This window comes from Schistocerca gregaria, chromosome 2 (assembly GCF_023897955.1).
Source record: "Schistocerca gregaria isolate iqSchGreg1 chromosome 2, iqSchGreg1.2, whole genome shotgun sequence".
Classification (NCBI taxonomy): Eukaryota; Metazoa; Arthropoda; class Insecta; order Orthoptera; family Acrididae; genus Schistocerca; species Schistocerca gregaria.
In genome coordinates, this window is record NC_064921.1 from 121,837,963 (window position 1) to 121,864,832 (window position 26,870).

Consider the following 26,870-nt stretch of genomic DNA (forward strand, 5'->3'; position numbering starts at 1 on the left):
ATGTCCTTCAGTAGGGCTCTAGTTACCTATCATCACGCCCAGAAATGAGGGACATCTTACACACCATCCTTACCACCATTCCTAAAATGGTATATGGCCACATACTCAATCTACACAACATCCTGGTCCACCCCTATACCACTCCCACTTCCATCCACATACCATAAGAGTCATATACCTGTGGTGGGCCCAGATGCTAGATCAGCTAGTTCACCCAGTCAGCATATCCTTCTACTCCTGTCACAGGTTTATCCTATCCCATCAGAGGCAGGGCCACCTGTGAAAGCAGGCATGTCATTTACCAGCTTTGCTGCAATTTCTGCACAGCATTCTATGTGGGAATGACCACCAACCAGCTGTCCACCAGAACGAATGGGCATTGCTAAACTATGGCCAAGAGCAGTTTGCCACCTGCATAGAAGACTACAGTGCTGAGAACAACAGGCTTGAGTTCAGTGGCCACATCACAACCTGTGCCATCTGGATTCTTCTCCCATCCCTGGCTTTTCTGAATTTCCCGGATGGGAGGTATCCTTGACCTTCACTCTCATAATCCTACTGGTCTCAGTCTCCACCAGCCCACTGCACCAACACCCTCAACCCAACAGCCACCCATTCCTTAGTCCTGTCACCCCTTGCCAGTCCACACCTTCATTATCATCATTGCACACCACACCAGTGCACTTATTGCCTTTCTCTTCCCCATCCCTATCCTGCAAGCCTGAGATATGTGTGTGTGTGTGTGTGTGTGTGTGTGTGGGCACGGGCATATACCTCTAGTTCCTCAAAGGATTTGTCCAAAAGCTAGCAAAGTTTCCATTATTTTTTATGTGCTTGTCTGCAATGCAATGTTTCTAGAATTGAGTGAGTGCTCTTTCTTTAATAATCTGTGAAGCTTTGGTCGAGTGTGAAAAGGTACTCAGCCAAACAATAGAAATCTATAGGTGTCAGATCAACAATCACAAGTGGATGAGAGACCTATGGGTCACCAACTGCCTTGGAGAGCTACAACTCATTCTGAACACAATGTGTATAAGGTTAAATGACCAGCCCAGGAAGATCGACACAATGCCATCAATGGAGATTCATATTATGCTGCAAAGTACCAACTACTCACCAGAAATAGAAATGAGCATACGGCATTGTAGGCCGGGAGCCCCCCCCCATTTGGGGAAGTTCGGCTGCCAAGGGCAAGTGCTTATTGCATTTAACACCACATTGGGCCACTTGTGCATCGGAGATGGGGATGAAATGATGATGAGGACAACACAACACCTAATCCCTGAACAGAGAAAATCTCCTGCCCAGGCTGGGAATCGAACCCAGGCCCCTGGGCATGGCATTTTGCCATACTGACCGCTCAGCTAACGGGGGCTGACTACTCACCAGAGAAATCTACACTCAAGCCATCAAAATTTTCCTACTCAAATGAGAAAGAACTTCAGCTAGTGTTTCTTATTCCATGTCAATGCAGAAGGAGGCAGAGAAGATGCAGCAAGACACCATCATTGAACCATCAGAGTATCCTTGGTCCTCTCCTGCAGTCATTGTGAAGAAGAGAAGTAGCTCATGAAGCTTCTGTGTTCATTAAAGGTGTCAGAACAAAAATAATGATAAAGATGTACAAGCTAACTATTACCACAAATTGATGACACCTTGGACTGTCTTAAGAGAGTGAAGTATTTTCTGACTATGGATACAATGGCTAACTGTTGGCAGTCAAGGATGACCAGCAAAGACTACACCCGATAGTCTCTATGAGTTCAGTGTGATGTTATATGGTTTATGCAATGCTCCAGTCACCCTTGACTGCATGGTGGACAATTTGCTTTGACAATTTACATGGATGCAATGTCTTTGCTACCCAGACGACAGTGATTCTTTCTTAACTCAACTGAGCTGACATATATTCGCACATAAAATAAAGACAACCACTCAGCATTAGCAGATCAATGTGTGGCATATAGATCAATGTATCAGAACATAGAAATAACTAGTTTTTGAGGGCTGGCACTTCTTCTGGTGACAAATCCACAATTTCACATATACAACCACACAAACACCCTAATGCACAGCTGTGGTGACACTGATATGCAGAGAGCAGTTTTCTCAGCCGATTTATGTGGGGAGGAGATAGGGTAGGGCACAGGAGCAAGAAGGGGGTGGCGGGGTAGTGGAAGGCAGAAACAGAAAAGATGGCCAACTCAGTGGTTGCACAATAAGACAAAAGTTCTGAGGAGGTAGGTGACGTAAGAGATTTACAGTAAGGAACAGGAGGGAGAATAGGGAGAGACAGGAAGGCAGAGAGGGGTAGGGAGGCAGAGATACAAGAGAAAAGGGAGAGGGATCAAAATGAAAAGGGGGGGGGGGGAGGGTGGCAACAAAGGGAATGTGAGAGTGTCGCCATTGAGGAGAGGGGGGAAAAGAAGAGTGATGGGATAAGGCAGTACATGATGTGGGTGGTGAAAAATTGATATAGACAACAGCAGAAGAGAAAAGGGAAAAGGTAAGATGAGGGAGTAGAAACAGGTTAGCAGAGGTTTAGGGCATAGGGACTGCAAGAACACAGTAGATCCAGGAGAGACAATTCCCATCTACGTAGTTCAGGGAGTATCCTAGTGTCTTGCCTTGTAGAGCAGCTGATAAGTCATTTGTCTTGTAATGTACATGATGTCCATCAACTGGATGGTTAAGTCATTTGTCTCGTAATGTACACCATGTTCACCAACTGGATGGTTAAGTTCATGGTTTGCTAGAGATCGGCAATGGCCATTCATGTGTGTAGACAGCTGGTTACCTGTAATGCCTACATAGAAACATGCACTATAACTGCTATGTAACAAAACTATTTCCACACATGCCATTGACTTTTATAGGATAGAAAATGTCTGTGAGTGGTTTGCAGTAGCAGATGGTGGATGTGTGCGTGGGACAGATCTTACAACTGAGTCATCCACAAGGGAATGACCTACAGGGTGCACAGTTAGGAGCAAGATTGGAATAGGGAGGGACAAGGATATTCTGTAGCTTGGTTGTGTGGCGAACACTGCTTGGGATGTTGTCAGTAGGATTTTGGATACAATATCCATCATCTCAGGGCATGATGAGAGGTAATCGAAGCCCTGATGAAGGATGTGTTGAATTTTTTATGACCAGGATGATTAGAGGAGTACTGGCCAGCAGCTGTTTCAAGTTTACTGGTGTGAAGAGGAAGAGATGGCATGGGAGATCCATTTATGGATGAGATAGATGGGATTGTCTGTCAATAAAGACTCTGGATTATTAGCATATTTCAACCACTCCTACTTTCCAGTGCAGATCTGGAACCCGTGAGTCACTGAGGCTGAAAGGAAGAGACTTTTTGACTTGCAACTAGTGAAAGATGTGAAAGTGGAAGTGCTGTTGGTGGTTAGTAGGCTTGATATGAACAGATGTATTTATGGAGCCACATGAGAGGTGGAGACTGACATCTAGAGAGGCGGCTCATTGTACTGAGAAGAATCTGTTGAAGCACACTTGGGAATAGGTGTTGGGGTTATGGAGAAAAGAGCAAAGGTTCTCCTTGCCATGAGTCAATATTATGCAAATGTCATCAATAAATCTGAACCAGAAAAGGGGCTTTAGATGTTGATTGAATAGGAAGAATTTCTCCAGATGGTCAATAAAAAATTTAGCACAGACTGGTACCGTATGAGTACCCGTGACAGTATCACAGATTCTTTTATAGATTTGGCCTTCAAAAGTGAAATACAAGGTATGTCCAGAAAGTAAGCACTGTTTTGGAGAAAACCCATAAAAAATTTTTTAACCAAAATTTATTTTTACAAGCAAGAATATTCCTTAATGTATTTTTCTACATAGTTGCCACCAATGTTCACACATTTGTTAAAGACAGAAACTAACTGTTCTTTGTAGAAACATGCCACCAATGAACACCATGCATGATCATTGCTGTCAAAGTGCCTTCTTTCAAATTGAAAAACAACTAGTAGTCAGAAGATGCTAGAACAGGGCTGTACAGTGGGCAATCAGACATCTCCCAAACGAATTGATGCATCAGGTTTTGAGTGACACCGACAGAATGGGGACATGTGTTGTCATGAAGCAAGGCAACATTATGACTAAGCATTCCACGCCTTGTAGCTTTGATAGTCACCACTCAGAAGGAACTCAACAAGCATAATATCTGTCTGTCCCAGAACACAATGTGCATGATTTTCTTTTGTGCTCACAACATTATTTTGAATTTTTGTTTTATGAGTGATCATGAGTACCTCCATTCTACCACAGTTGGTTTGATTCTAGACTGACATGACAAACACAAGTTTCATCAATGGTCACAACTTCACAACTCTTTAAAAATTCATCTCACTCATCACTGCATCAGACAAGAAATGTCAAATCACTGCCAAGTCACTTTGTTTTTTCGACATCCATAAGGATTCTCAGAACCCAATGGGAAAACAATTTGCGAAAGCTTAAGTGATTTGTGAAAATATCACACAAAAAGTTTTTGAAATTTATGGAAACTGATCACAAAGCATTCTTATTGTGACCCATCTCCTTTTATGAATTTTCTCATTCACTTTCTCAACCAAACCATCATTGGCAAAAGAAGGCTGCTCACTCTACGCTTTGTCATGAACTCTGGTTCATCAGCCATTGAATTGTCTCACTCACATTCTCACCATTCCATCAGTCATTACATGTTCATCATAAATCTTTAAAAGTTGAAAACCAGTTTCTGTTGGCTTCACATTCTTTGCTTTCAAAGACCATATTACAAAATGTACTTCACAGTTGCTGGGCACAGAGATTGTCTTACACATTTTTGTAATGATCACTAACAACTCTAAAAAGCAAACAATCTGGGTGTAATGACATCAGTGGAAAGACAATGAATCAGAGAGATGAGTACAAATATGCAGAACTGTGGTAATAGTGGTGTAGTGACCGTAGACAGGCTTAGTAACTGTGGGTCAGGATGTGGTTGGCCAGGAGGATTAGGAAAGATGTGGTAAGTTTCATATCAGGAGGATATTGGGAAATGTAGTGTTCCATGGGCATAAGGCTATGGGCAGGGGGGATGTTGGTGTACAAGGATATCACATTCACAGTGACTAATAAGGAGACTGGTGGTAATGGGACAGGAGCCATGTAAAGGCAGTGACAGGAGTGAGCAAACATCTCGGATGTCGGATGGGAGATTAAGGTTATGGACAATTGTTTGGAGGTGTTAAGACTAAAGGCAGAGAGTCGTTCTGTGGGAGCACTGTAACCAGCCACAATGGGACAACCAGAAGATAGACATAAAGGGTTGGCCCACAATTTCTACTCTGATCAGCCAGCATCAGCCAGGCCTTGAAAGGCTGAAGTACTACCTTCATCAAGGCTTTGACAACCATTCACCACACTCTGATGGATATCCAACCCAAAGGAGAGTTCCACCACTCAAGCAACCTACAGAATATTCTTGTGCATGTCTGTTCAAATTCTCTTCTCAGATCTACACCCCATGTGTCATTCCCTTGTGCATGACCCATGTGCAAGATCTGTTCCATATACTCACCAATCACCTCCTACCACAGCCGAGTCACATGTATTTCCTACCCAATAAACGGTAGAGCCACATATGACAGCAGCCATGTTATACATCAGCTATGCTACAGTTACTGAACAGCTGTCTATAGGCATGACAAGTAACCAGCTGTCTATTCACACGAATGGTAATCGACAAACTGTGGTAAACCATAACCTTGACCATCCGGTTGCTGAACATGCTGTGCACCACAACAAACAAGACTTCAGCAGCTGCTTCACTAGGCGTGCCATTTCAATACTCTCTTCTAGCAGAAGTTTCTCTGAACTACGCAAGTGGGAACTATCTCTCCAATATCTGTTGCAATCCCCCTGGTCTAATCTTCACTAACCTGTTTTCCATTACTTTGACTTACGTTTTTTCCTTCTCTCTTCTGTCACTGTCTACAGCACTCCTTCCCCATTGAGATCATGTACTGTCTTCTCCCACCATTTTCTTATCCCACCATTTTTCCTTCCCCACCCAATACGGGCATTCTCTGTCTGTCTCTCCTCCCCCCCCCCTTCCACCCCTCTCTCCTTCTCTCTCCCCTCCCTGTCTGCGTCTCCCTCTCGACTTTACTCTCCCCCCCCCCCCCCCTCCCGACACACCCTCGCAATATCTCCTTTACTACCCTACCCAATCAGAACCCCTTCCATTTTGTTGTGCAGCCACTGAGGCATATGCCTTTCCCACTTCTACCTCACAGCATCTAGCTAACCTCTCCTTGTCTCCTGCATCTTTCCCTTACCCTTTCCCCTTTCAGGCAACTGGTATGTAGGAATCAATGTCACCACAGCCACGGTAGTGTGTGTTTGGGGTCTGTGTGGTACTGCATGTACATGTGTGCACCTGATGCTAGAATAAGAGCCCATTCTGAAAATCTAATTAATACTGTGTTGTGTTTGAAGTGTCTATGTCTCACACATCAGTTTGCTAAAGGTGGGTGGCTACCTTTCCTTCATTTTATATATTGTTCCTTCCAGAAGTTTCTGTTACTGTGATATAGCCTTGGTTAACTGGGTGTAAATAAACAAATACTGGCTGTGAAAGGCTACATTGCATATACTGATGTTTGTCCATGATATATCTCTTTGATATAATTTTTTATCCTTCCAAAGTATTCTCCAAGTCCAAGACTAATTGCCCTTTGAATGAGAATAAGGCTTCGCAGTATTTGGGCTATCAGTGAGTTCACATATCGTTCATTGTTAAGATCATTCTTTTCAAGAGTCACTGTAGCTGCACAAATATGACATGACAGTAGTATACAAAAGTGGACACAAATACAAGAATACTGTCTTTCACATTATCATTTAGAGGAACTTAAGAGCACTGGTGATAGCCCATGAGCATTTTACCTGAACAAAGGGTTGATCAAGTACAATTTTATATAAAGGTCTTACAGAATGAAGTAGGTGCCAAAATATAACCTAGATTTCTAAATAGAACATTGTATAAAAGGAATTACAGCCCAATGGAACAGAAATAGCAGCTTGTCATGTTAGCTAATTTATGACAAGACATATTACCAGGTTGCTTGCCAAAGACATAACTTTGAAGTATGGTCCACCATAGGTAATGATCTCTGATAGTGCAAAAATCTTCCAGTCAAGTTTGGTGTCAGAAGTGATGTCATGATGCTACATCTTCCATATGACAACAATTACATACTACTCTCACTTTCAGACAAATGGCATTACAGAACATTTTGTGAGGTCATTGGTGCATACTCTATTGATGTACTGTGGCCTTAAACAAAAAGAACAGGGCATGGTACTGTCTGTCACGGCTTTCACACACAACACAGCAAAGCAAGACATGGCAGTATTCTGCTGCAAGACATGCCAGTATTCGCATAATTTTCTCTAATCTATAGTTGCAAAGCAGGACTAGCAACATAGACTTCACTTCCACTTTAACCTAATGGTGCTGAAGACGATTACATCAAAATGCACTACATCATAACTGAAGTGGTAAGATAAGTGGCATGCATACACACCCTAGATGCCCAGGATAATGACCACCAATGTTTTAATGCCAAACAACAACCTGTAAGTTACAACCCTGCATTTTCACACCTATGTGGACATTTAGCTAACAGAAAAGTCATAAAATGCTACTTTAGCCCATACTGAACCCCAAGTTGCTAATGAGACACCACCTACAAGATGATGATGATGGTCCTCGACTGAGTAGACCAAATCAAAGACATGTCACCCATGTTCTTTGCATGAAGCTCTATCGCAATCATGAGACACAGAACAACAACAGGAGCTTCTGAAAAATGGAAATGAAGACTTGACCAAGAACTGTGATGCCTCAATGGAAGTGGCTCCATATAAATGCCACACTAATTATGAGGACATGACAATGCAATATTAGGATTCAGAAGTACCACTATATGAAGTAGGTTTGGCCATAAGCTCAGTGTGTAACAGTCTTTTTGATGTGCCTGTATGCAACTCAGTGTGTCATTTTTATAGTGGGTTGCAATCTACCCTTTTCATAACATTGTCAACATTAAAACAAATGGCTTAAGGTGAGAATGGTGACTGACTCCTTACCCTGCTTATGTGATCTACTGCTGCTTTCACTATTTCATCTCTGAAAGCTGCCTATTTGCTTTATATTGTATTCCTTTCCCTTGCTTCATTCAATCATTGCCTAATTCTCCCTTGGAAACTCATAATAATTTGTGGTTCTTTCTATTTAAACTAATCTCTCTCCTCGATTTCCAATTGCTTAAGTGGTTTATATCATATGGTTGGAATAATTTTGCTTTGAAAACATTATCATAAAGGAAAGTCTTTGTCTTCTGATGAGTTTTATTTAAGATTGTATCTCACAGTATTAATTAACTTCTCAATGTCAGCTATTTATTTTAGCCCCCTGAGTACTTGAAGATATGGATTGTCAGACCAATGTTATTCAGTCCATATAAATGGCCAAAAACTGTCTGTCTTCTTTCCACAACTGTTCCTGTTATTTATTCTAGGTTTTGATATATTGCATTATTACTTAATAATCTTGTACTTAGGCACTGTAGTCTTACTGCCAAGTTGTAATGCATTATATTTGCATTTCTAGCTACAGACCTTTATTGTAAATGTTGTTTTGTTATTACATATGTCCTTTCCATTTTGTGACACCTTTCATTTATAGCAAATTATTTTATCCTGTTTTCTTGAATTATCTCACCTATTCTTTTATAATCATGTGTGACTCAGTGATGACACAAATTTAGGTATGCTTCTTACTTGTTGTGTCAGTCTTATATCTGTTACACTGTTCGGTCATTCATGGAAATAGTGTTGAAGAGATACATTGATTTCTACTTTTTCTTGTTTTGTGAAGGTTTAAGTCTGACTGCTGTAAAGTAAGTTAGAATCAATACAGATAAATATTCTCATGTTATTCCACTCCAATACATGGGGTGCGTCAAAAAAACGTTCACAAACTTACATGGCATAATGGGTATACAACAAAGATCAGTAATCACATAGGAACTGGGAGTTGCAGATGCCATAAGAGGGCACTACAACCATGAGAGCACATTGCTATACAAAAACAGGTGGAGAGCATGGAGATTGTTATGATTCCCACCATGGAAGTGTTGGGAGTAACATGGCTAGCAACACATACCATAAAATGGCTGAAACACATTTGATTATGGAGTGGCCAACTGCAGTGGATGAGAAGCTGTGTGATTGTATCACGCGAAATATGGCAATAGAAAGGTACCATGCCACACATTATTCTCCACCCTGCATCACCAACTGTGCAAAACTGGGGCTCATTCCATAACACAAGCCAGATCCTGGTCACCAATGAGCAGCACAGATGGTTGCAGCAAAAGAAAGTATTCTCAAAAGGGTGCAGCTTATGCCATCAAAAAGTCCACAAGGTCTATCCCACGCCACTAATATCCCCCAACCCTCTGTCTGGTGCATTGTATGTGATGAAGGACTACATCTGTTTCATTTCCAATGCATCCAGGCACTGCAACTGGTGGACTACAAGAAGGGCATGGGATCTGCGTGGTGGTTTCTGCAGAAATCCACTGCAGACCAAAGCTTCAAGAGGGTCCACTTCACCAATGAGAGTGTGATGAATGCTCACAATCTGCATACATGGGCCAATGTGAACCCACAAGCTACATGTATGCTTGCCTCACAACACAAATTTATCCTTAATGTGAGGTCTGGCATCGTCAATGTCTGCTGAATTGGCCTATATATTCTCACAGACTGACTTGATAGTCACATATATCTCAGATTCCTGCAAGAGGCTCTGCTGGACATGCTGAATGATGTTCCCATTTATTTGTTGCTGCATTTGATTTCAGCATGATGGAGCCACAAGTATTTCAGCAGACAAGTGAGGTCACATCTTCAGGCAAACTTTCCCAGCAGCTGGATTGATCACAATGGATCACTCAAATGGCCACCATGATCATCCAATCTCTCCCCTATTCATTTTTTTTCCTGTGCGGTTATCAAAAGTGCCTTGTGTATGAAACACTTGTTACATTATGGTAGACCTAGTGGGCAGGATTGCTGTGGAAACAGGATGTCTTTGAGATATACCAGGTATCTTTGAGAGGATATTCAATTCAATGCAGTGTGTTTTAATGCATCTGGAAAAAACTTTGAGCATCTCACACTGTGGGCCTCCATCTGTAGCATGTGATTCCCAGTTCCTATGTGATTACTGCCCAGTATACCATGTCAGTTTGTAATTGTTTCTTTTTTTTATCATCCTCTATGAAACACAAATTATGGTGGACAAGGAATAAATCTAGGCTTCTTGTTTGGTATACAGTTTTAACTGTGTTCACATAGTGAACTTTCATGTATGAAAGTCTTCTTTGAACAATGGGAAATCAGGAATGGAATAACAACAACATGAATCACAATAGATTGCTACACACAACACAAATAAGGCATTGAGTAGCAGGCAGGAAAATATAAAAGTACATTAAGCTACCAAAGTCTTTTTCAGGTGTAGAAACACACACACACACACACACACACACACACACACACACACACACACACACACGATGCTACCATCATCAGAAGTCAGTGGCTGTTTGTGTGTGGTGAGTAGCAGTCTATCCTAACCTATAAAACTCTTTTGAGTTTCACAACTGAACTCTTGGTACCAATTATGTTTTGAGCTATTGTGATAAGTTAAAACTCAGTGGTAGGTTGAGACACAAACCTGGATCTCTGCTTTTCACAGGCACTGCACTATTAACTGAACATTCTTGCATACTTACAGACTGATTATAGATTCTGATGTAAGTGTAGTTTCTTGGTAACACAATACAGTAAGTGTCTGACTGCATAGCCAAAGATCTCAGATCAAATTTTCAGCTGGGCCTAGGATTTTTCTGTCACTTACCATATTATTTACTTCACCTTTGATGATCACAATTATCTTCAAAATATCTGTTAACCAACTTTCAATTCATATGTGCTAAAGGGGATACAATACACTGAAAAATGTTTTATTGATAATATGCTGATGACCAACCTGAACAGATTTATCCCGTTGACGATCAAATACTCGCATTTTTTCACAAATATCTGCTTTTTCATCTGTTGGAAATATATTTGGAACTTCTCCAGAATTCAGAAGGTTGCTGAGATCTTCAAGAAAGGACTCTTCTTTGATCTGATAATTAAAAACAAAATGTTAATCAACTACTGAACTGGTGAATTTTTGCAATAATAAAATGCGAATAAAACTAAACTTGGTAACTGTAAAACATACATCTTATTGCAAGCATTGTAGTGTGGACTTTGTCCATTACAGCTAACTGTGAAAACTGGCGATAAAATATGTTGGTGTTCATACTAAGTTTTTACTGACAGCACAGTATAATCCCCGTCAATATCTGTGCCACACGCATACATAACGACAGTTCAACAGTCTACAAAATGGCACAGTGAAGGCTCCTTGACCTTATCTACATATTAACATTCTGAAGTAGTATTAGTCCTATAATTCTGCACAACATGTTTACTGCCACAATTTTTGGGAAGATATGTGATGCATGCCAGCAGTTTTATATGACATCTTAAATTTTGTCACCCTGTGTGATCTAATTAAAAAGTTGCTACACTTTTCTTGTTGCAGCTATTTAACTTCTGCAAGTCACCTTTATCACATTCAAAACAGGCTTTGTTGTTTTGAGAAACCTTTAGCCCTGTTTGCACAGTTCCTATCCACTAGTCTCATAATTACCAAATTATTTTAATCTTCTCTTCTGAAAGCTTCTCCTCACACCTGTGGAGAAGGGCTAGGGAAGTTAACAATAAAGATGCCATTTGAGCACTAACATAATAAAATCCCCTTTGAGTCAGAGTGTGCAGATAGATATAACAGACCAGTAAATGAATGGGAGGCTGATTTGTAAGTGAGAAATGAAATACAACAGCTCCCCACAGTTGTAACTATCAGTTTCTTAAATAAACTGAGGTAGTGGATAAGTGCCTTTCTTTAAACTCTGAAGACATGAGCTGTACCCTTATTCTGTTAAGTTACCAACAAGAGAGACTCAATTACTGGTACTACAGAGGTGGCAATCTACATTCACATACATACTCCACAAGACGCAGTATGGTCTGTGGCAGAGGGTACCTTGTACCGCTACTTCTTATTTCCTTTACTGTTCCACTCACAAATAAAACAAGGGAAAAATAACGAACCATATGCTGCCATAAAAGTCATTATTTCTCATTTTATCTTATCTTTGTGGTCCATATGTAAAATATATGTTGGTGGCAACAGAACTGTTCTGCAGTCAATTTCAAATGCTGGTTCTCTAAGTTTTCTTAACATTGTTCCTCAAAAAAAACATTGTCTTCCCTCCAGAAATTCCCATTTTTGTTTCCAAAGCATCTCCATAATACATGTGAGTCACTATTTAAATGATATGGCTGTGTCAAGCATGGCACTACTAACATGGTATCTGAAAACTGTGTGTTCGTCTTTCCAACTCAACCACACTAATTTACATTTTTCTACATTTAGAGCTACCTGCCATCATCACACCAACTATAAATTTTGTCTAAGTCATCTTGTGTCCTCCTGCAGTCACACAAGCTAATAAGAGGCCAAAGCTGTAGAGTATTCTTTTCAAAACTGAATTTTGGTTCCTTTTGGACCTGGCAGCTTTTTTTTTATTTTCAAGTCTTTCAGTTCCTGTACACGAAAGCATCATCAGCAAACAACAGCAGATTATTGCCCATTCTCTCTACCACATCAGTGTTGTATATAGAATATAATAGTGGTCCTATCAAACTTCTCTGGGGCACTCCTGACGATAACACTTGTCTATGATGAACACTTTCCATTGAGGACAACATACTGGGTCTATTACTTAAGACATCTTTGAGCCACTCAAATATCTGTTAACTTACTTTCATATGCATTCAGTTCCTGCAGTGGGGTGCCATGTAAAATTTCAGAACACCAGAAATATGGAATCTGTCCCTTGTTGCCAGACGCTGTGGCTGAGCGGTTCTAGACACTTCAGTCTGGAGCCGCGTGACTGCCATAGTCGCAGGTTTGAATCATACCTCGGGTGTGGATGTGTGTGATGTCCTTAGGTTAGTTACTTTTAAGTAGTTCTAGGGGACTGATGACCTCATATGTTAAGTCCCATAGTGGTCAGAGCTATTTGAACCAATTTTTTGACCCTTGTCCTCGACCCATAGTTCACACTATATCATATGAGAAAAGGGTAGTTGAATTTCACACGAATGATGATTTTTAAAACCATACTGTTCCCTGGATGTTAGCTTTATTGTATTCAGAATCAGAATATGTTCAAGAATTCTACAACAAAGCAATGTTAAGGGTATTAGTCTGTAATTTTGCATGTTCATCCTTTTACCCTTCTTATATACAGGGGTCACCTGTGCTTTTTTCTAGCCACTTGCGACTTTGTGATGGGCGAGAAATCTGTTATAAATGCAAGCTAATAAGGGACCAATGCTGCAGAATATTCTTTTCAAAACTGAATTAGGGGTCCATCTGGATGTGGCTGCTTATTTGTTTTTCAACTCCATCAGTTGTTTTTCTATGCCAGGGATACATGTTACTATGTATATTATTCATATGGAACATTGTGATTTTTTGAAGGATGGTATGTTTGTAAGGTCCTCTTTCTTGAAAATGAAATTTCTGTATTGCTATTTTTTTGCTGTCACACCAGACTGGTCAATGAGTGGCTGGATGGAAGCCTTGGACCTCCTTAGCAATTTTTCAGAGGAATGTAATTTTCTTTGGTTCACAGTCAGATCTATTTCTAAGGTATCACAATGGCAGTTGTATAGTATGCTTCATGCATAATTCTTTCCACAGATGCACAAATCTCCACTAACCTTTGCATGAGGTCAATTATGAGTTATCTTTCTGACCAAGAGTGCAACAGTCTTTGCTTCCTCAGCATTTTCTGAATCTCGTTGCTGAAACATGGAAGGCCTTTACCATCCTTCATCCACTTTGTAGGCACATACTTCTTCAGGTCCTGATCTACAGCCTGTTTAAAATTTGCTCATAATTCCTTTTTGCCACAAAGTGGAATCAGACGATGTCACTTCACTGTCTAAGTGAAATCCTGACAACTGCTTAGCTTCCTTTGTAGCAGAGAGACTCTCACTTGCCTTCTTGACTGATTTATTAACTTTCATAATCATATTTGCTATGGTGACATTCTTATCACTAATCCCCATCTCTGTACTGACATAATTGACAAGATCCAGACTGTTTGTAGCTACAATGTCTAAGATATTTCCACTGCAAGTGAACTACTGAAGTAGCTGCTTGCTCGTAACACTTTTCAGAAAACATATTCAAAAGCATTTTCGAAATCTGTCTGTCTGTACTCCATGCAGCAAATCCATAAATGTTGCAGCCTACACTAAGCAGATTTAAGTCACCTCCAGCTAGTACTGCATGATCTGGGCATTTACACACTGCTTTTTTCTTTGAATGACTCTGGAATTGGCACAGTGGAATCAGGTGGCTGGCAGAAACATCCAACAATTAACTTCATTTCACCTAGACCTTTTATATGCAACCAGATAACTTCACTGTCACAATCAATTTCGACTTCAATAGACGCAATATTTTTTGTCAAACGCAATGAAAATGCTCCCTCCTATGGCATCTAACCTGTCTTTCTGATATACATTCCATGACTTGCTAAATGTATCAGAGTTTCTACTTTGGTCCCAAGAATAATTTGAGTGTGAGAACTTTCCTAGAAGGCAGTCAAGTTGGGAACTTTGTCACAAAAACTTCGACAATTTAGTTACAAAATTCTGACAGCCAAAGAGTTGGATAGGATCTGATTTTGCTATCTGTGTATCAACTGATAAGTGTTCATAAAAGCACCTCAAACCATAGCCTAGCCTAAAAAACCTATATGTGTACTTCTTAAGTAGTCTGCTACCTGATTAGCTGCTTCATTTTTCTACTGCACCTCTGACCTATCAAGGGGAGTGCTCCAGTTTCTCACATGAGAATGCAGGTCCGGAAATCTGCAGCTGAGACTGTCACAGAGTTGAAAAAGCTTTTGGTTGAGAGCGTCCCCTCAGATCCAAACCAGAGTACCACAATCAACTCCAGGAACATGGTTGCATCCCATGCACAAGGCCAGAAACATTCACCACCTTCGTCCAACATCTGTATGAACTGAGGATGGCGTCAGAACCCAAGCAACAGGCATCGTTGGTGCCAATGTAAGCCACAGTTTGTGGATGACTGCATCCTGCATGTTGACAGCTGCAGGCAAGGCCAACTCAACATACTGAGTGCACATTGGCTTCCTTACCAGCCCTGACACTATCTTCCTAAGGGGCTCCATAGCACACCTAACATTGGAGCTCCCAGTAACTATAAGACCCCTGCCCATGCGTGTCAGCTCAGACTTTGCTGAAAGAACAGCCTCCTGTTCACTCAATGTATGAATAGGTGATACAAGTCAGCCAGCCTCTACACTGTCCCCCTGCCTCAAGCAATGTGAATGTGTTAGCACCTGCATTTCACCCTGCCATAAGGGCTGATCCATCACATTAGGTTACTAAGAGTTGCCTCGACAGCAGTTCCACTGGCCAAAACAAGCACCACGTGAGGTGTCCCACATGACATGCCAGATTCTCTACTGCAGCTACATCCTGATGCAGCAGCTTGAACGTGGCTGACCATAGCCAAAAGCACATTCAGCTGTCCACAAACTTCAGGTAGCTCCTCCCATGTCTGCACACAGTATGCCCTCTTCCTACCTATCCTAGTGTAACTAACTGAAGAAGCAAGCTGTAAAAGCACATGGAAACCTAGTTACGTAACTTCCTACCCTCCTGAGATGTCACCAAAGAACGTTGATGCCTTAATGGTTATGCAGCTGGCTGTTCAGAGAAAATGAAAACTGCACTACAGACTGGCTGAATTTACACTTACTGTTGAAAATATGAGATGAAATGTGTCGAACAGAAAAACACACAAGAAATTTAAAAAATATATTATTAGCAAAAGACAGGAAAAGCTAAATATGAAACTTTCACTCTACAGCCGAGGGCCTGACAGACTGGCTTACTAAACCAACAGATTCTTGTCTTCAAACCACAAGAAGTGCTCTACTACTGTGCTACGGACTGAATTTACACTTGCAGTCACAAAATGCAAGATCAAACATCTGTAACAGAAAAACACGCATGAAATTTAAATGTACTACAAAGAAAATACAGGAAAAGCTAAATACATAATTTGTCCCTACCCTATGGCTCCTACCCCTGTGACTGACACCACTGCAAGACTTGCCCTATGCACTTTTCTACTGCCACCTATACCAGTCCTGAGACTAGCAAAACATATACTATCAGAGAGAGAGCTACCTGTGAAATGACATATCATATACCATCCGTTATTTGAATACTGTTCAGCCTTTTACATCACCAAGTTATCAGTTTAGATGAATGGCCAAAGGCAGAGCTTGCATACTGGCAACACACAATATCCTGTTGTACAGCATGCCCTACAATATGACAGTTGTGACCTCAGTGGCACCTGCATTCTTGCCCTGAACGCCAGTTTCTTAGATCTCTGTAGGTGGGATCTGGTACTACAACAGGTCCTTGGTTGTTGCAACGCGCCTGGCCTTAATATATACACTTCTGGAAATGGAAAAAAGAACACATTGACACCGGTGTGTCAGACCCACCATACTTGCTCCGGACACTGCGAGAGGGCTGTACAAGCAATGATCACACGTACGGCACAGCGGACACACCAGGATCCACGGTGTTGGCCGTCGAATGGCGCTAGCTGTGCAGCATTTGTGCACCGCCGCCATCAGTGTCAGCCAGTTTGCCGTGGCATACGGAGTTCCATCGCAGTCTTTAACACTGGTAGCATGCCGCGACAGCGTGGACGTGAACCATATGTGCAGTGAACTGTATGTGCAATTGACGGACTTTGAGCGAGGGCACATAGTGGGCACGCGGGAGGCCGGGTGGACGTACCGCCGAATTGCTCAACACGTGGGGCGTGAGGTCTCCACAGTACATCGATGTTGTCGCCAGTGGTCGGCGGAAGGTGCATGTGCCCGTCGACCTGGGTCCGGACCACAGCAACGCACGGATGCACGCCAAGACCGTAGGATCCTATGCAGTGCCGTAGGGGACCGCACCACCACTTCCCAGCAAATTAGGGACACTGTTGCTCCTGGGGTATCGGCGAGGACCATTGGCAACCGTCTCCATGAAGCTGGGCTACGGTCCCGCACACTGTTAGGCCGTCTTCCGCTCATGCCCCCAACATCGTGCAGCCCGCCTCCAGTGGTGTCGCGACAGGCGTGAATGGAGGGACGAATGGAGACGTGTCGTCTTCAGCGATGAGAGTCGCTTATGCCTTGGTGCCAATGACGGTCGTATGCGTGTTTGGCACCGTGCAGGTGAGCGCCACAATCAGGACTGCATACGACCGAGGCACACAGGGCCAACACCCGGCATCATGGTGTGGGGAGCGATCTTCTACACTGGCCGTACACCTCTGGTGATCGTCGAGGGGACACTGAATAGTGCACGGTACATCCAAACCGTCATCGAACCCATCGTTCTACCATTCCTAGACCGGCAAGGGAACTTGCTGTTCCAATAGGACAATGCACGTCCGCATGTATCCCGTGCCACCCAACATGCTCTAGAAGGTGTAAGTCAACTACCCTGGCCAGCAAGATCTCTGGATCTGTCCCCCATTGAGCATGTTTGGGACTGGATGAAGCGTCGTCTCGCGAGGTCTGCACATCCAGCACGGACGCTGGTCCAACTGAGGCGCCAGGTGGAAATGGCATGGCAAGCAGTTCCACAGGACTACATCCAACATCTCTACGATCGTCTCCATGGGAGAATAGCAGCCTGCATTGCTGCGAAAGGTGGATATACACTGTACTAGTGTCGACATTGTGCATGCTCTGTTGCCTGTGTCTATGTGCCTGTGGTTCTGTCAATATGATCATGTGGTGTATCTGTCCCCAGGAATGTGTCAATAAAGTTTCCCCTTCCTGGGACAATGAATTCACGGTGTTCTTATTTCAATTTCCAGGAGTGGAGTAATTTCTTTGGTATCAGCATTTTTTTTTACACTAGCAATTCCTTTCTTCACTTCCTTTTAGTTTTTTTCTTCTTGTATTTCCTGACATGTCTATTTTTTTCCATCCCTCTCCCACCTCTGTCACATGCAATGCACTTAAGTCTCTCAACCCTCTTAACTCATGATTGATACTTTAGCATTTAGCTCTGTTTTATATATTACACTATGTTCCACCTTTAAGCTTCCACGTTTTCAAATCTTGTCTTGTGCAGTACCCAATGGTCAGTCTCCCCTGACGCAGGTTCCGGGCCACTTTTCTGAACTCTACCCCTTTCCCTAAACCTCACCACTCCTTTCCCTTCTCCACTCATTCTGCCCACTACTTTTGTTAATATAAATACATAACTTGTCACTCTGGAGATGTGAACAGGTAACAGCTGAGGACTTATCATTTACATGAGTTTAATTATGAAATTTCATAGGGAGCATGTGAAAAAGAGAGATACCATATGTCGGCAGAGTCCACTACAGACAACAAATCCACTGAATGATTAATATTTCTATTGTTGTTGGGCTTCTATGTTATTTTGGTTTTCATTAAAGTTATTTTCTACTTATTATTAGTTTTCTTAATGAAATTTAATAAATAAGCATGCAAATAGGGATATGATCAGTCTCCTACATCACAACTGATCTTGTTGCGAAAAACACCTAGCTCAACAGAAGATTAAGCATAGAAATGTCAAACAAGTTGTCCTATATTCATGTTATACATCCATAAGTATGTATGGCTGCAAGCAGATTATCTAAAGTTTTCTTAGTATTGTTGTGAGTTAATAAATAACACCCATCACCTTTTATGAACTACAAAATTATAAAACTTCCTGGCAGATTAAAACTGTGTGCCCAACTGAGCCTCGAACTCGGGACCTTTGCCTTTCATGGGCAAGTGCTCTACCATCTAAGCTCCGCTGCAGAGTGAAAATCTCCTTCTGGAAACATCCCCCAGGCTGTGGCTAAGCCATGTCTCCACAGTATCCTTTCTTTCAGGAGTGCTAGTTTTGCAAGGTTCGCAGGAGAGCTTCTGTAAAGTTTGGAAGGTAGGAGATGAGATACTGGAAGAAGTAAAACTGTGAGTACCAGGTGTGAGTTGTGCTTCAGTAGCTCAGATGGTAGAGCACTTCCCAGTGAAAGCAAAGGTCCCGAGTTTGAGTCTCGGTCGAGCACACAATTTTAATCTGCCAGGAAGTTTCATATCAATGCACACTCCGCTGCAGAGTGAAAACCTCATTCTACAAAACTATAAATTCTTCTGTGGAGATAAGAGCAGTTGCCAAGGAGGAACCTTTTCAGTTTGCATTTAAATTTAAGATTGCTGTCCATTGGACATTTTATATCTTTGGGTAAGTGATCAAAAATTTTGGTGGCTGCATTGTGCACCCCCGTTTTGTGCTAAAGACAACATTGATGTGGTGTAATGAATTACATTTTTTCTTCTGGGATTGCAATTATGTACACCACCATTCCTCTTGAACTGCAGTGGATTATTCACAACAAACTTCATAAGTGAATAAATATACTGTGAAGCAGTCAGTACTCATGATGCCCAGGCCCTTACAGTGTTCTGCAAGATGATCATGGGTGAGCACCACTTATTAGTCTTACAGCGAATTTCTGAGTAATGAACACTTCCTTTTTTAAAGCTGAGTTGCCCCAGAACATTAGTCCATATAATATTACTGAATAAAAATACTCAAAATATGTCAACTTACTGATTTGTCTCTACCCATGATTTGGAATTATTCCAACTGCAAATATGCCTGAACTAAGTTTGTTTAAGAGCTACAAAATGTGTGTTGATAGTTTAAATTCTCATTAATATGGAACACTTAAAAATCTGGACGTTTGTGCCCTAGAGATTATTTACTAACCATGTGTTATACATATCTCTGGTGGAGTACTTCCAGATGTGCAGAACTGAATATGTTGTATCTTTTTTAAATAAAGTGTAAGACTATTCACAGAAAAACACTCAATAATACTTTTAAGACAAGTATTTGCAAATTCTGCTGTTGCTGTATGTGTATTTGGATTGATTACAAACTAGTGTCATAGAAAAATGGAATAATTATGCTTCTTGGATATTAGACAACAGGTCATTTACAAATACGAGAAACAATAGCGGATTTAAGATTGATGCTTCTGGAACCCTTTAAGAGATTTCGACCCAGCCAGAAATATTTCCCCTGCTTACTCTGGTTGAATTATTAAGTATTACATTGTGTTTACTTTTACTTACATACACCATTATCCATCAGTTTCCTGTACCATAAATTCCATAAAACCTCAGTTTTTCAAGGAGAATATTATGGTTCCGCACAAAGGAACAATCCAGTCCGACATGTCAAAACCAGTCCTGAAATTTTGTGCGCAGGAAGCAAACACCTAAAGAAACACTTTGTCAAGATTTTAGCTGCTAACACGCAATTTAAGTTTTTTTTTTTTTTTTTTTTTTTTTTTTTTTTTTTTTTTTTTTTTTGAAAACAACAAATTCACAGCTTGCCAGACAGCTGGAAGAATGTACACCCCTACCATAGGTGTAGCACACTGTGTACATGCAATATGGCAGGTATATAGTCTTGTTTGATGGTGAGTCAGTAAAAAGATAACATCATATGATGCATTCATAATTTGTAAGGTAAATTTGAGTTCCTGTTGATAATTTCTCTGACACAAATTTCACCATCTACTATTTGCTTGAATTTGCAACTCATTTAATATCCACAATAATTATCTAAGAGTTAAATACGTAGATAAAACCAAATTAATAAAACTGAATTAATTTCCTTCTTTTTTTTCATATATGCTTGCAAATAGTATAAGTGTTCATGCAGCTTCCAGAGTTTCACAATAATGTGGAATCCAGTCAACATTCTCGACCTTACACTGATGAAATATGAGGAATGTGATATACAACTCAAATTACCCACTTCTTCTGAAAAACTACATAAGTATTATTTAGTAATTAATTTTCTGAAATTTCATTTGAATGATGTCGACATTTTGTTAGAAATTTAGAAAACAGGAAAGAAGAAATAGGAAATCACTCTGCCGTATCTTTGAACTATGGTTCAAATAATGATTCTTGTGCTAACTAAAGTCCAAAACAAAAAGACAGTGTCTTTTTAGCTCAAAGAAAACATTACAGTAATAGTTTTCAGTGACAGAAAGAAAGGCTGTAAATTTTTTGGTTAAACGGAGGAGGAAGAAAATCCTTATAGTTAGGCAATGAACAAAGCTGGTTTCATTTCATAAAATTTGAATGCAAATTGTCTGAATGGAAGACAGATTTACACAAACTTTGAAATATGCACCAAAACGAAACTTGCAGAAGGGTGAAAGAAAAACTATTCTAAAGATATTAAACTGCTCATGTAAGTCAGATCACTGTTACTATCGGAGATCTGTGAGACAGGGTCCTCTGAACCGCAAATGAGATGAACAATACTAATATACAGCCTTCATCAACATAGTTAATCAGCTTCTGGAAACTGTCCAGAAATGGAAATCGCAAACTTATGAAGTTGCCTCAAGTAAATGTATTGAGGATACACCATTAATGAGTAATACTATAGAGAAAATCGTAGCTGACATGATGTGATGCTTTATGTTATCTCCTAAAAATCTGTGTATAAAGCCAATCAGCCAGGTTTTGAGCAAGAACTGTGCGCAAATTGCACATTATCACTTTAAATGAGAAAATACAGAGTCACTTCGCAGTTGGTGAATATTATGACACATTAGATATAACAACGACCAAGGTGTGTATCAGTGGATTACTCTTTCCACAGTGATATATATCTTTCTTCAGGAAACTCGGGGCAAATTACGACCAACAAATTAAAAACCAACCATTTAGTTGCAAACATCTTGTAACTGACGTGGCAAAATCCAGAAAAATGGGAGAGAATAAGTTGCAATATTATATTCAAAATGTTTTCTTACCAGTTGCAGAAAATAATTGCTGGCTCTTGGCCTGGACATAAAAACATCTCCATCTTAGAAGGATGATTAAAAGAATGTTAATATAATTCGGATTCCACGCAGAACTAACAGTGTGATTCAGCCTCTCAATAAAGAAACTTTTCAACAATGTAAAGGCACCATCATTATACATAACCATGTTTTCATTAAGTACATCTCATAAGTAGCACAGTATGCAAACCAACAACCAATTTCCTAGAGTTCATTCACCCAGTATTTGAGAATGACAGCAGTAGCCGACTTCCATTAAACTTAACACATAATTTGAAACCTCTGCAAACTTTTTTCTCACTGAGACCCCCACAAAATATGTTCATATAGAAAAAGTTCAGCATCAGGAGTAACATCTTAAATTATTACTTCTTTAATACTAATCTTATTTGCAACAAATTTTTCAGACAGTATCCACTTATACTACTGAATGTAGCAGCAAAAATTTATAATTGTTCGACACGTCCTTCAGGAGATATAACATCATAAATACTGAAATAAACCAAAAACAAACTTTTGCTTAAAATGAACCACAAATTACCCAAATTACACTCAACCAGTGTTCGATAATGAAAGCACTTAGTGACTTCCAATGAACTTTATACATAATTTCAAACCTTTTCTAAATTCTTTCTCACTTACATGTTTAAGGACACTATTTAACATATTATCCATTTGCAAAGTAATCACTGGAGTACAATTCTTTAAAAAAGTGGGCATGGTAGGTTTATTGGTGTTGAGTAAGCTCTGAATTAAAAGGGCATAGATAATCAAGTCTGGATTATCTGTACATAGTTCCACGGTTTTTGAAAAAATGAAAACAAAGTCTGAACTACAGGATGTACATAAAGTCTGAGAACACTTTCAATTATTTATTGCACAAGAATTAAACATTGTACAGATGTCATACATATTGCTTTTGAAGAGAAACTCTGAAAGATTTTTTAAAAAAAAAACATTGGATATGCAAACCCTGAGTGACCTGCCAGACGTCAATACAGTCAATACGGCATCGTCGACTGTGGCAGTCGCTTCCTGTATTCTCTCCCGGATCTCTGCTACATCACATGGTAGAGTTGGTACATACACCAGATCTTTAACATGTCCCCACAGAAAAAAAAGTCACACGAAGTGAGATCTGGTGATCGGGGATGCCATTTCAGGAAACAGCTCCTTCTGTAGCATGGCATCTGCACTCACCAATTTTGCGACTAGCCCTGACTATCGCCAAATTACCAAGCTACACTGTGGCAGTATACACAGAGGGAAAAAAAGCCAATTTCTTGTTTATACATTTACCTAGCCTTTTCCCTAGGAGCTAAAGTTCGACTATTTCCTGAAAGCAACTGATATGAAATACACTTTGTAAATAAGGTGTATGTTTCCAGTAAATTACCTTGAAGTATTGAAGTGTACTTTAACTGCAACATTTAGCGTGTTTTGTAAAACTATCAAACAGCAATTTCTGGTAAAAACTTGTGTATTTTTGATTATCCATGTCTTCAAATTATCTATGAAGCCTCAAGTTCACATATACTTGGATAACTGCGAATTTACTGTATGTTAAGAAGAAAAATATCTGATACATACCTGAGAGTCTGTGAACAAAAATACAACATGCTGATCAGAAGAACACGTCCGTCTCAAAATTGTTTTTATGTCTTCATGCCATTCTGTCATCCCATATAATTTTGTTATTTCAACCTATGAGTAATAACCAGAAAGAAAGTTAATTATATTTTAGTCAATAAAGCATAATATCAATTTATTTTCATCTACTATACAAATGTATGTAATACATCAAGAAGAAAAGAAAGAAATTATATTTACTATGACACGGCGTCAAAAAGTTATATTCTTTCAATAAATCCTGGCAGTTTGGGACACATGTAAAGTAATTTTTATTTTTTGGTACAAAATAAATATGTTAGCGATTAATGTGTATGATTTATAACAAATTCTAAGTGAATCAAGAGACAGTTTGCTAAAATAAACACTAAGCCTTACAGCATTAACCCTAAATCACTTTCCTCAGCTCATTATCATCCCAGACAGGGAATTTCAATGAAGAAAGTATACAAAAATGCTTTCCAAGCTATAGTGTTTGTTTCCAGAGTTGAGGCAGTTTTGCAGAAAATTAGACACACTTTCATCTACAGCAAACACTATAGCACAAGTACTTTTTTCAATTCCTTTATCAATAATCTTATTATTTATAGGGTTCAGGTACCTCAGACAGTAAAAAAAAGAGTTCCTGCTGGACCACGTTGTCGTCTGTCTGTGTGTATGTATGTACATCTGTTAGGATCCTTTTTTCTCAGATAGATGGGTGGATATATCAAGTTGAAATTTAAGTTAAATACTAAGGTCTATGGTCGCTTGGCAGTGTAAATAATTTAATATTCTAAAACAATGCAGCCAATACATACATCCATATATGTTGCATACTTTGATACTTACAAACTCACTCGACAAGACCCATAGATAAAAAGTCTACAGACATGTGAGGCCTGCAGGTCTAGTGGTAAAGCACATGCCTGGAAACACAGAGGTTGTAGGATGGAGTTTCAGTTAGACCATGTATTTTTAGCCTTTGTTTGAATCTAGCCTTCACCTCTCAACAATGTGAGGAGTCCCCAGAAACAATAAATGGTTCACATTCCACATTAAACTGTAGGTTTCCTTTTCCTGGTTGGATAGCTGGAGTACGTTAGGGACACAAAAGCAGACAGAGTGGCATCCAATAAAAAGATTTGCACCAGGTATCTGAGTGACACAAAATTATTATTGTTATTATTATTATTATTATTATTATTATTATTATTATTATTATATTTTCCTTTCTCAGGCATTATGTCTGGTTAAAAATGGAAAGTGGGGCAGACCTTGATCAAGCGTGACTTCCTTTTAACTGTACGGTATATGTTACATTGCATTTAAGAACTTTTGGGTAACTGAACATGTATCAATAATTACAGATTTCTGTAGTTCTATGTATATGTTTGGATGTAGCTGTATTGCATCGATTTACTGGTGGATAATGTGTGGTATGACTCCTGTAGTTAATAGCATAATTTGTATAATGTCAACTTTATCCTGATACCACATGTCCTTGACATCCTCAGCCAGTTGGATGTATTTTTCAATTTTTTGTCCTGTTTTCTTCTGTATATTTGTTGTATTGGGTATGGATATTTTGATTAGTTGTGTTAATTTCTTCTTTTCATTGGTGAGTATTATGTCAGGTTTGTTATGTGGTGTTGTTTTATCTATTATAATGGTTCGATTCCAGTATAATTTGTATTCATCATTTCCCAGTACATTTTGTGTTGCATACTTGTATGTGGGAATGTGTTGTTTTATTAGTTTATGTTGTATGGCAAGTTGTTGATGTATTATTTTTGCAACATTGTCATGGCTTCTTGTGTATTCTGTATTTGCTAGTATTGTACATCTGCTTGTGATGTGATCTACTGTTTCTACTTGTTGTTAGCAAAGTCTGCATTTATTTGTTGTGGTAGTGGGATCTTTAATAATATGCTTGCTGTAATATCTGGTGTTTATTGTTTGATCCTGTATTGCAATCATGAATAATTCTGTCTCACTGTATATACACTCCTGGAAATGGAAAAAAGAACACATTGACACCGGTGTGTCAGACCCACCATACTTGCTCCGGACACTGCGAGAGGGCTGTACAAGCAATGATCACACGCACGGCACAGCGGACACACCAGCAACTGCGGTGTTGGCCATCGAATGGCGCTTGCTGCGCAGCATTTGTGCACCGCCGCCGTCAGTGTCAGCCAGTTTGCCGTGGCATACGGAGCTCCATCGCAGTTTTTAACACTGGTAGCATGCTGCGACAGCGTGGACGTGAACCGTATGTGCAGTTGACAGACTTTGAGCGAGGGCGTATAGTGGGCATGCGGGAGGCCGGGTGCACGTACCGCCGAATTGCTCAACACGTGGGGCGTGAGGTCTCCACAGTACATCGATGTTGTCGCCAGTGGTCGGCGGAAGGTACACGTGCCCGTCGACCTGGGACCGGACCGCAGCGACGCACGGATGCTCGCCAAGGCCGTAGGATCCTACGCAGTGCCGTAGGGGACTGCACCGCCACTTCCCAGCAAATTAGGGACACTGTTGCTCCTAGGGTATCGGCGAGGACCATTCGCAACCGTCTCCATGAAGCTGGGCTACGGTCCCACACACTGTTAGGCCGTCTTCCACTCACGCCACAACATCGTGCAGCCCGCCTCCAGTGGTGTCGCGAGAGGCGTGAATGGAGGGACAAATGGAGACGTGTCGTCTTCAGCGATGAGAGTCGCTTCTGCCTTGGTGCCAATGATGGTCGTATGCGTGTTTGGCGCCGTGCAGGTGAGCGCCACAATCAGGACTACATACGACCGAGGCACACAGGGCCAACACCCGGCATCATGGTGTGGGGAGCGATCCCCTACATTGGCCGTACACCTCTGGTGATCGTCGAGGGGACACTGAATAGTGCACGGTACATCCAAACCGTCATCGAACCCATCGTTCTACCATTCCTAGACCGGCAAGGGAACTTGCTGTTCCAACAGGACAATGCACGTCTGCATGTATCCCGTGCCACTCAACGTGCTCTAGAAGGTGTAAGTCAACT

At 40.6% G+C, this 26,870-nt stretch overlaps 1 protein-coding gene across 1 annotated transcript in view; it reads right to left on the reverse strand.

The window, feature by feature from the left end:
* Positions 1–26,870, reverse strand: part of LOC126336485 (dynein axonemal heavy chain 7) — a 978,012-nt gene that overhangs the window by 390,442 nt on the left and 560,700 nt on the right. Inside the window, exons 37-38 of the mRNA XM_050000228.1 lie at positions 23,813–23,926; positions 11,120–11,260 (exon numbers count right to left, since the gene is read on the reverse strand). Coding sequence (XP_049856185.1) covers positions 11,120–11,260; positions 23,813–23,926 — 255 coding nt within the window. The remainder of the gene's footprint in view (positions 1–11,119; positions 11,261–23,812; positions 23,927–26,870) is intronic.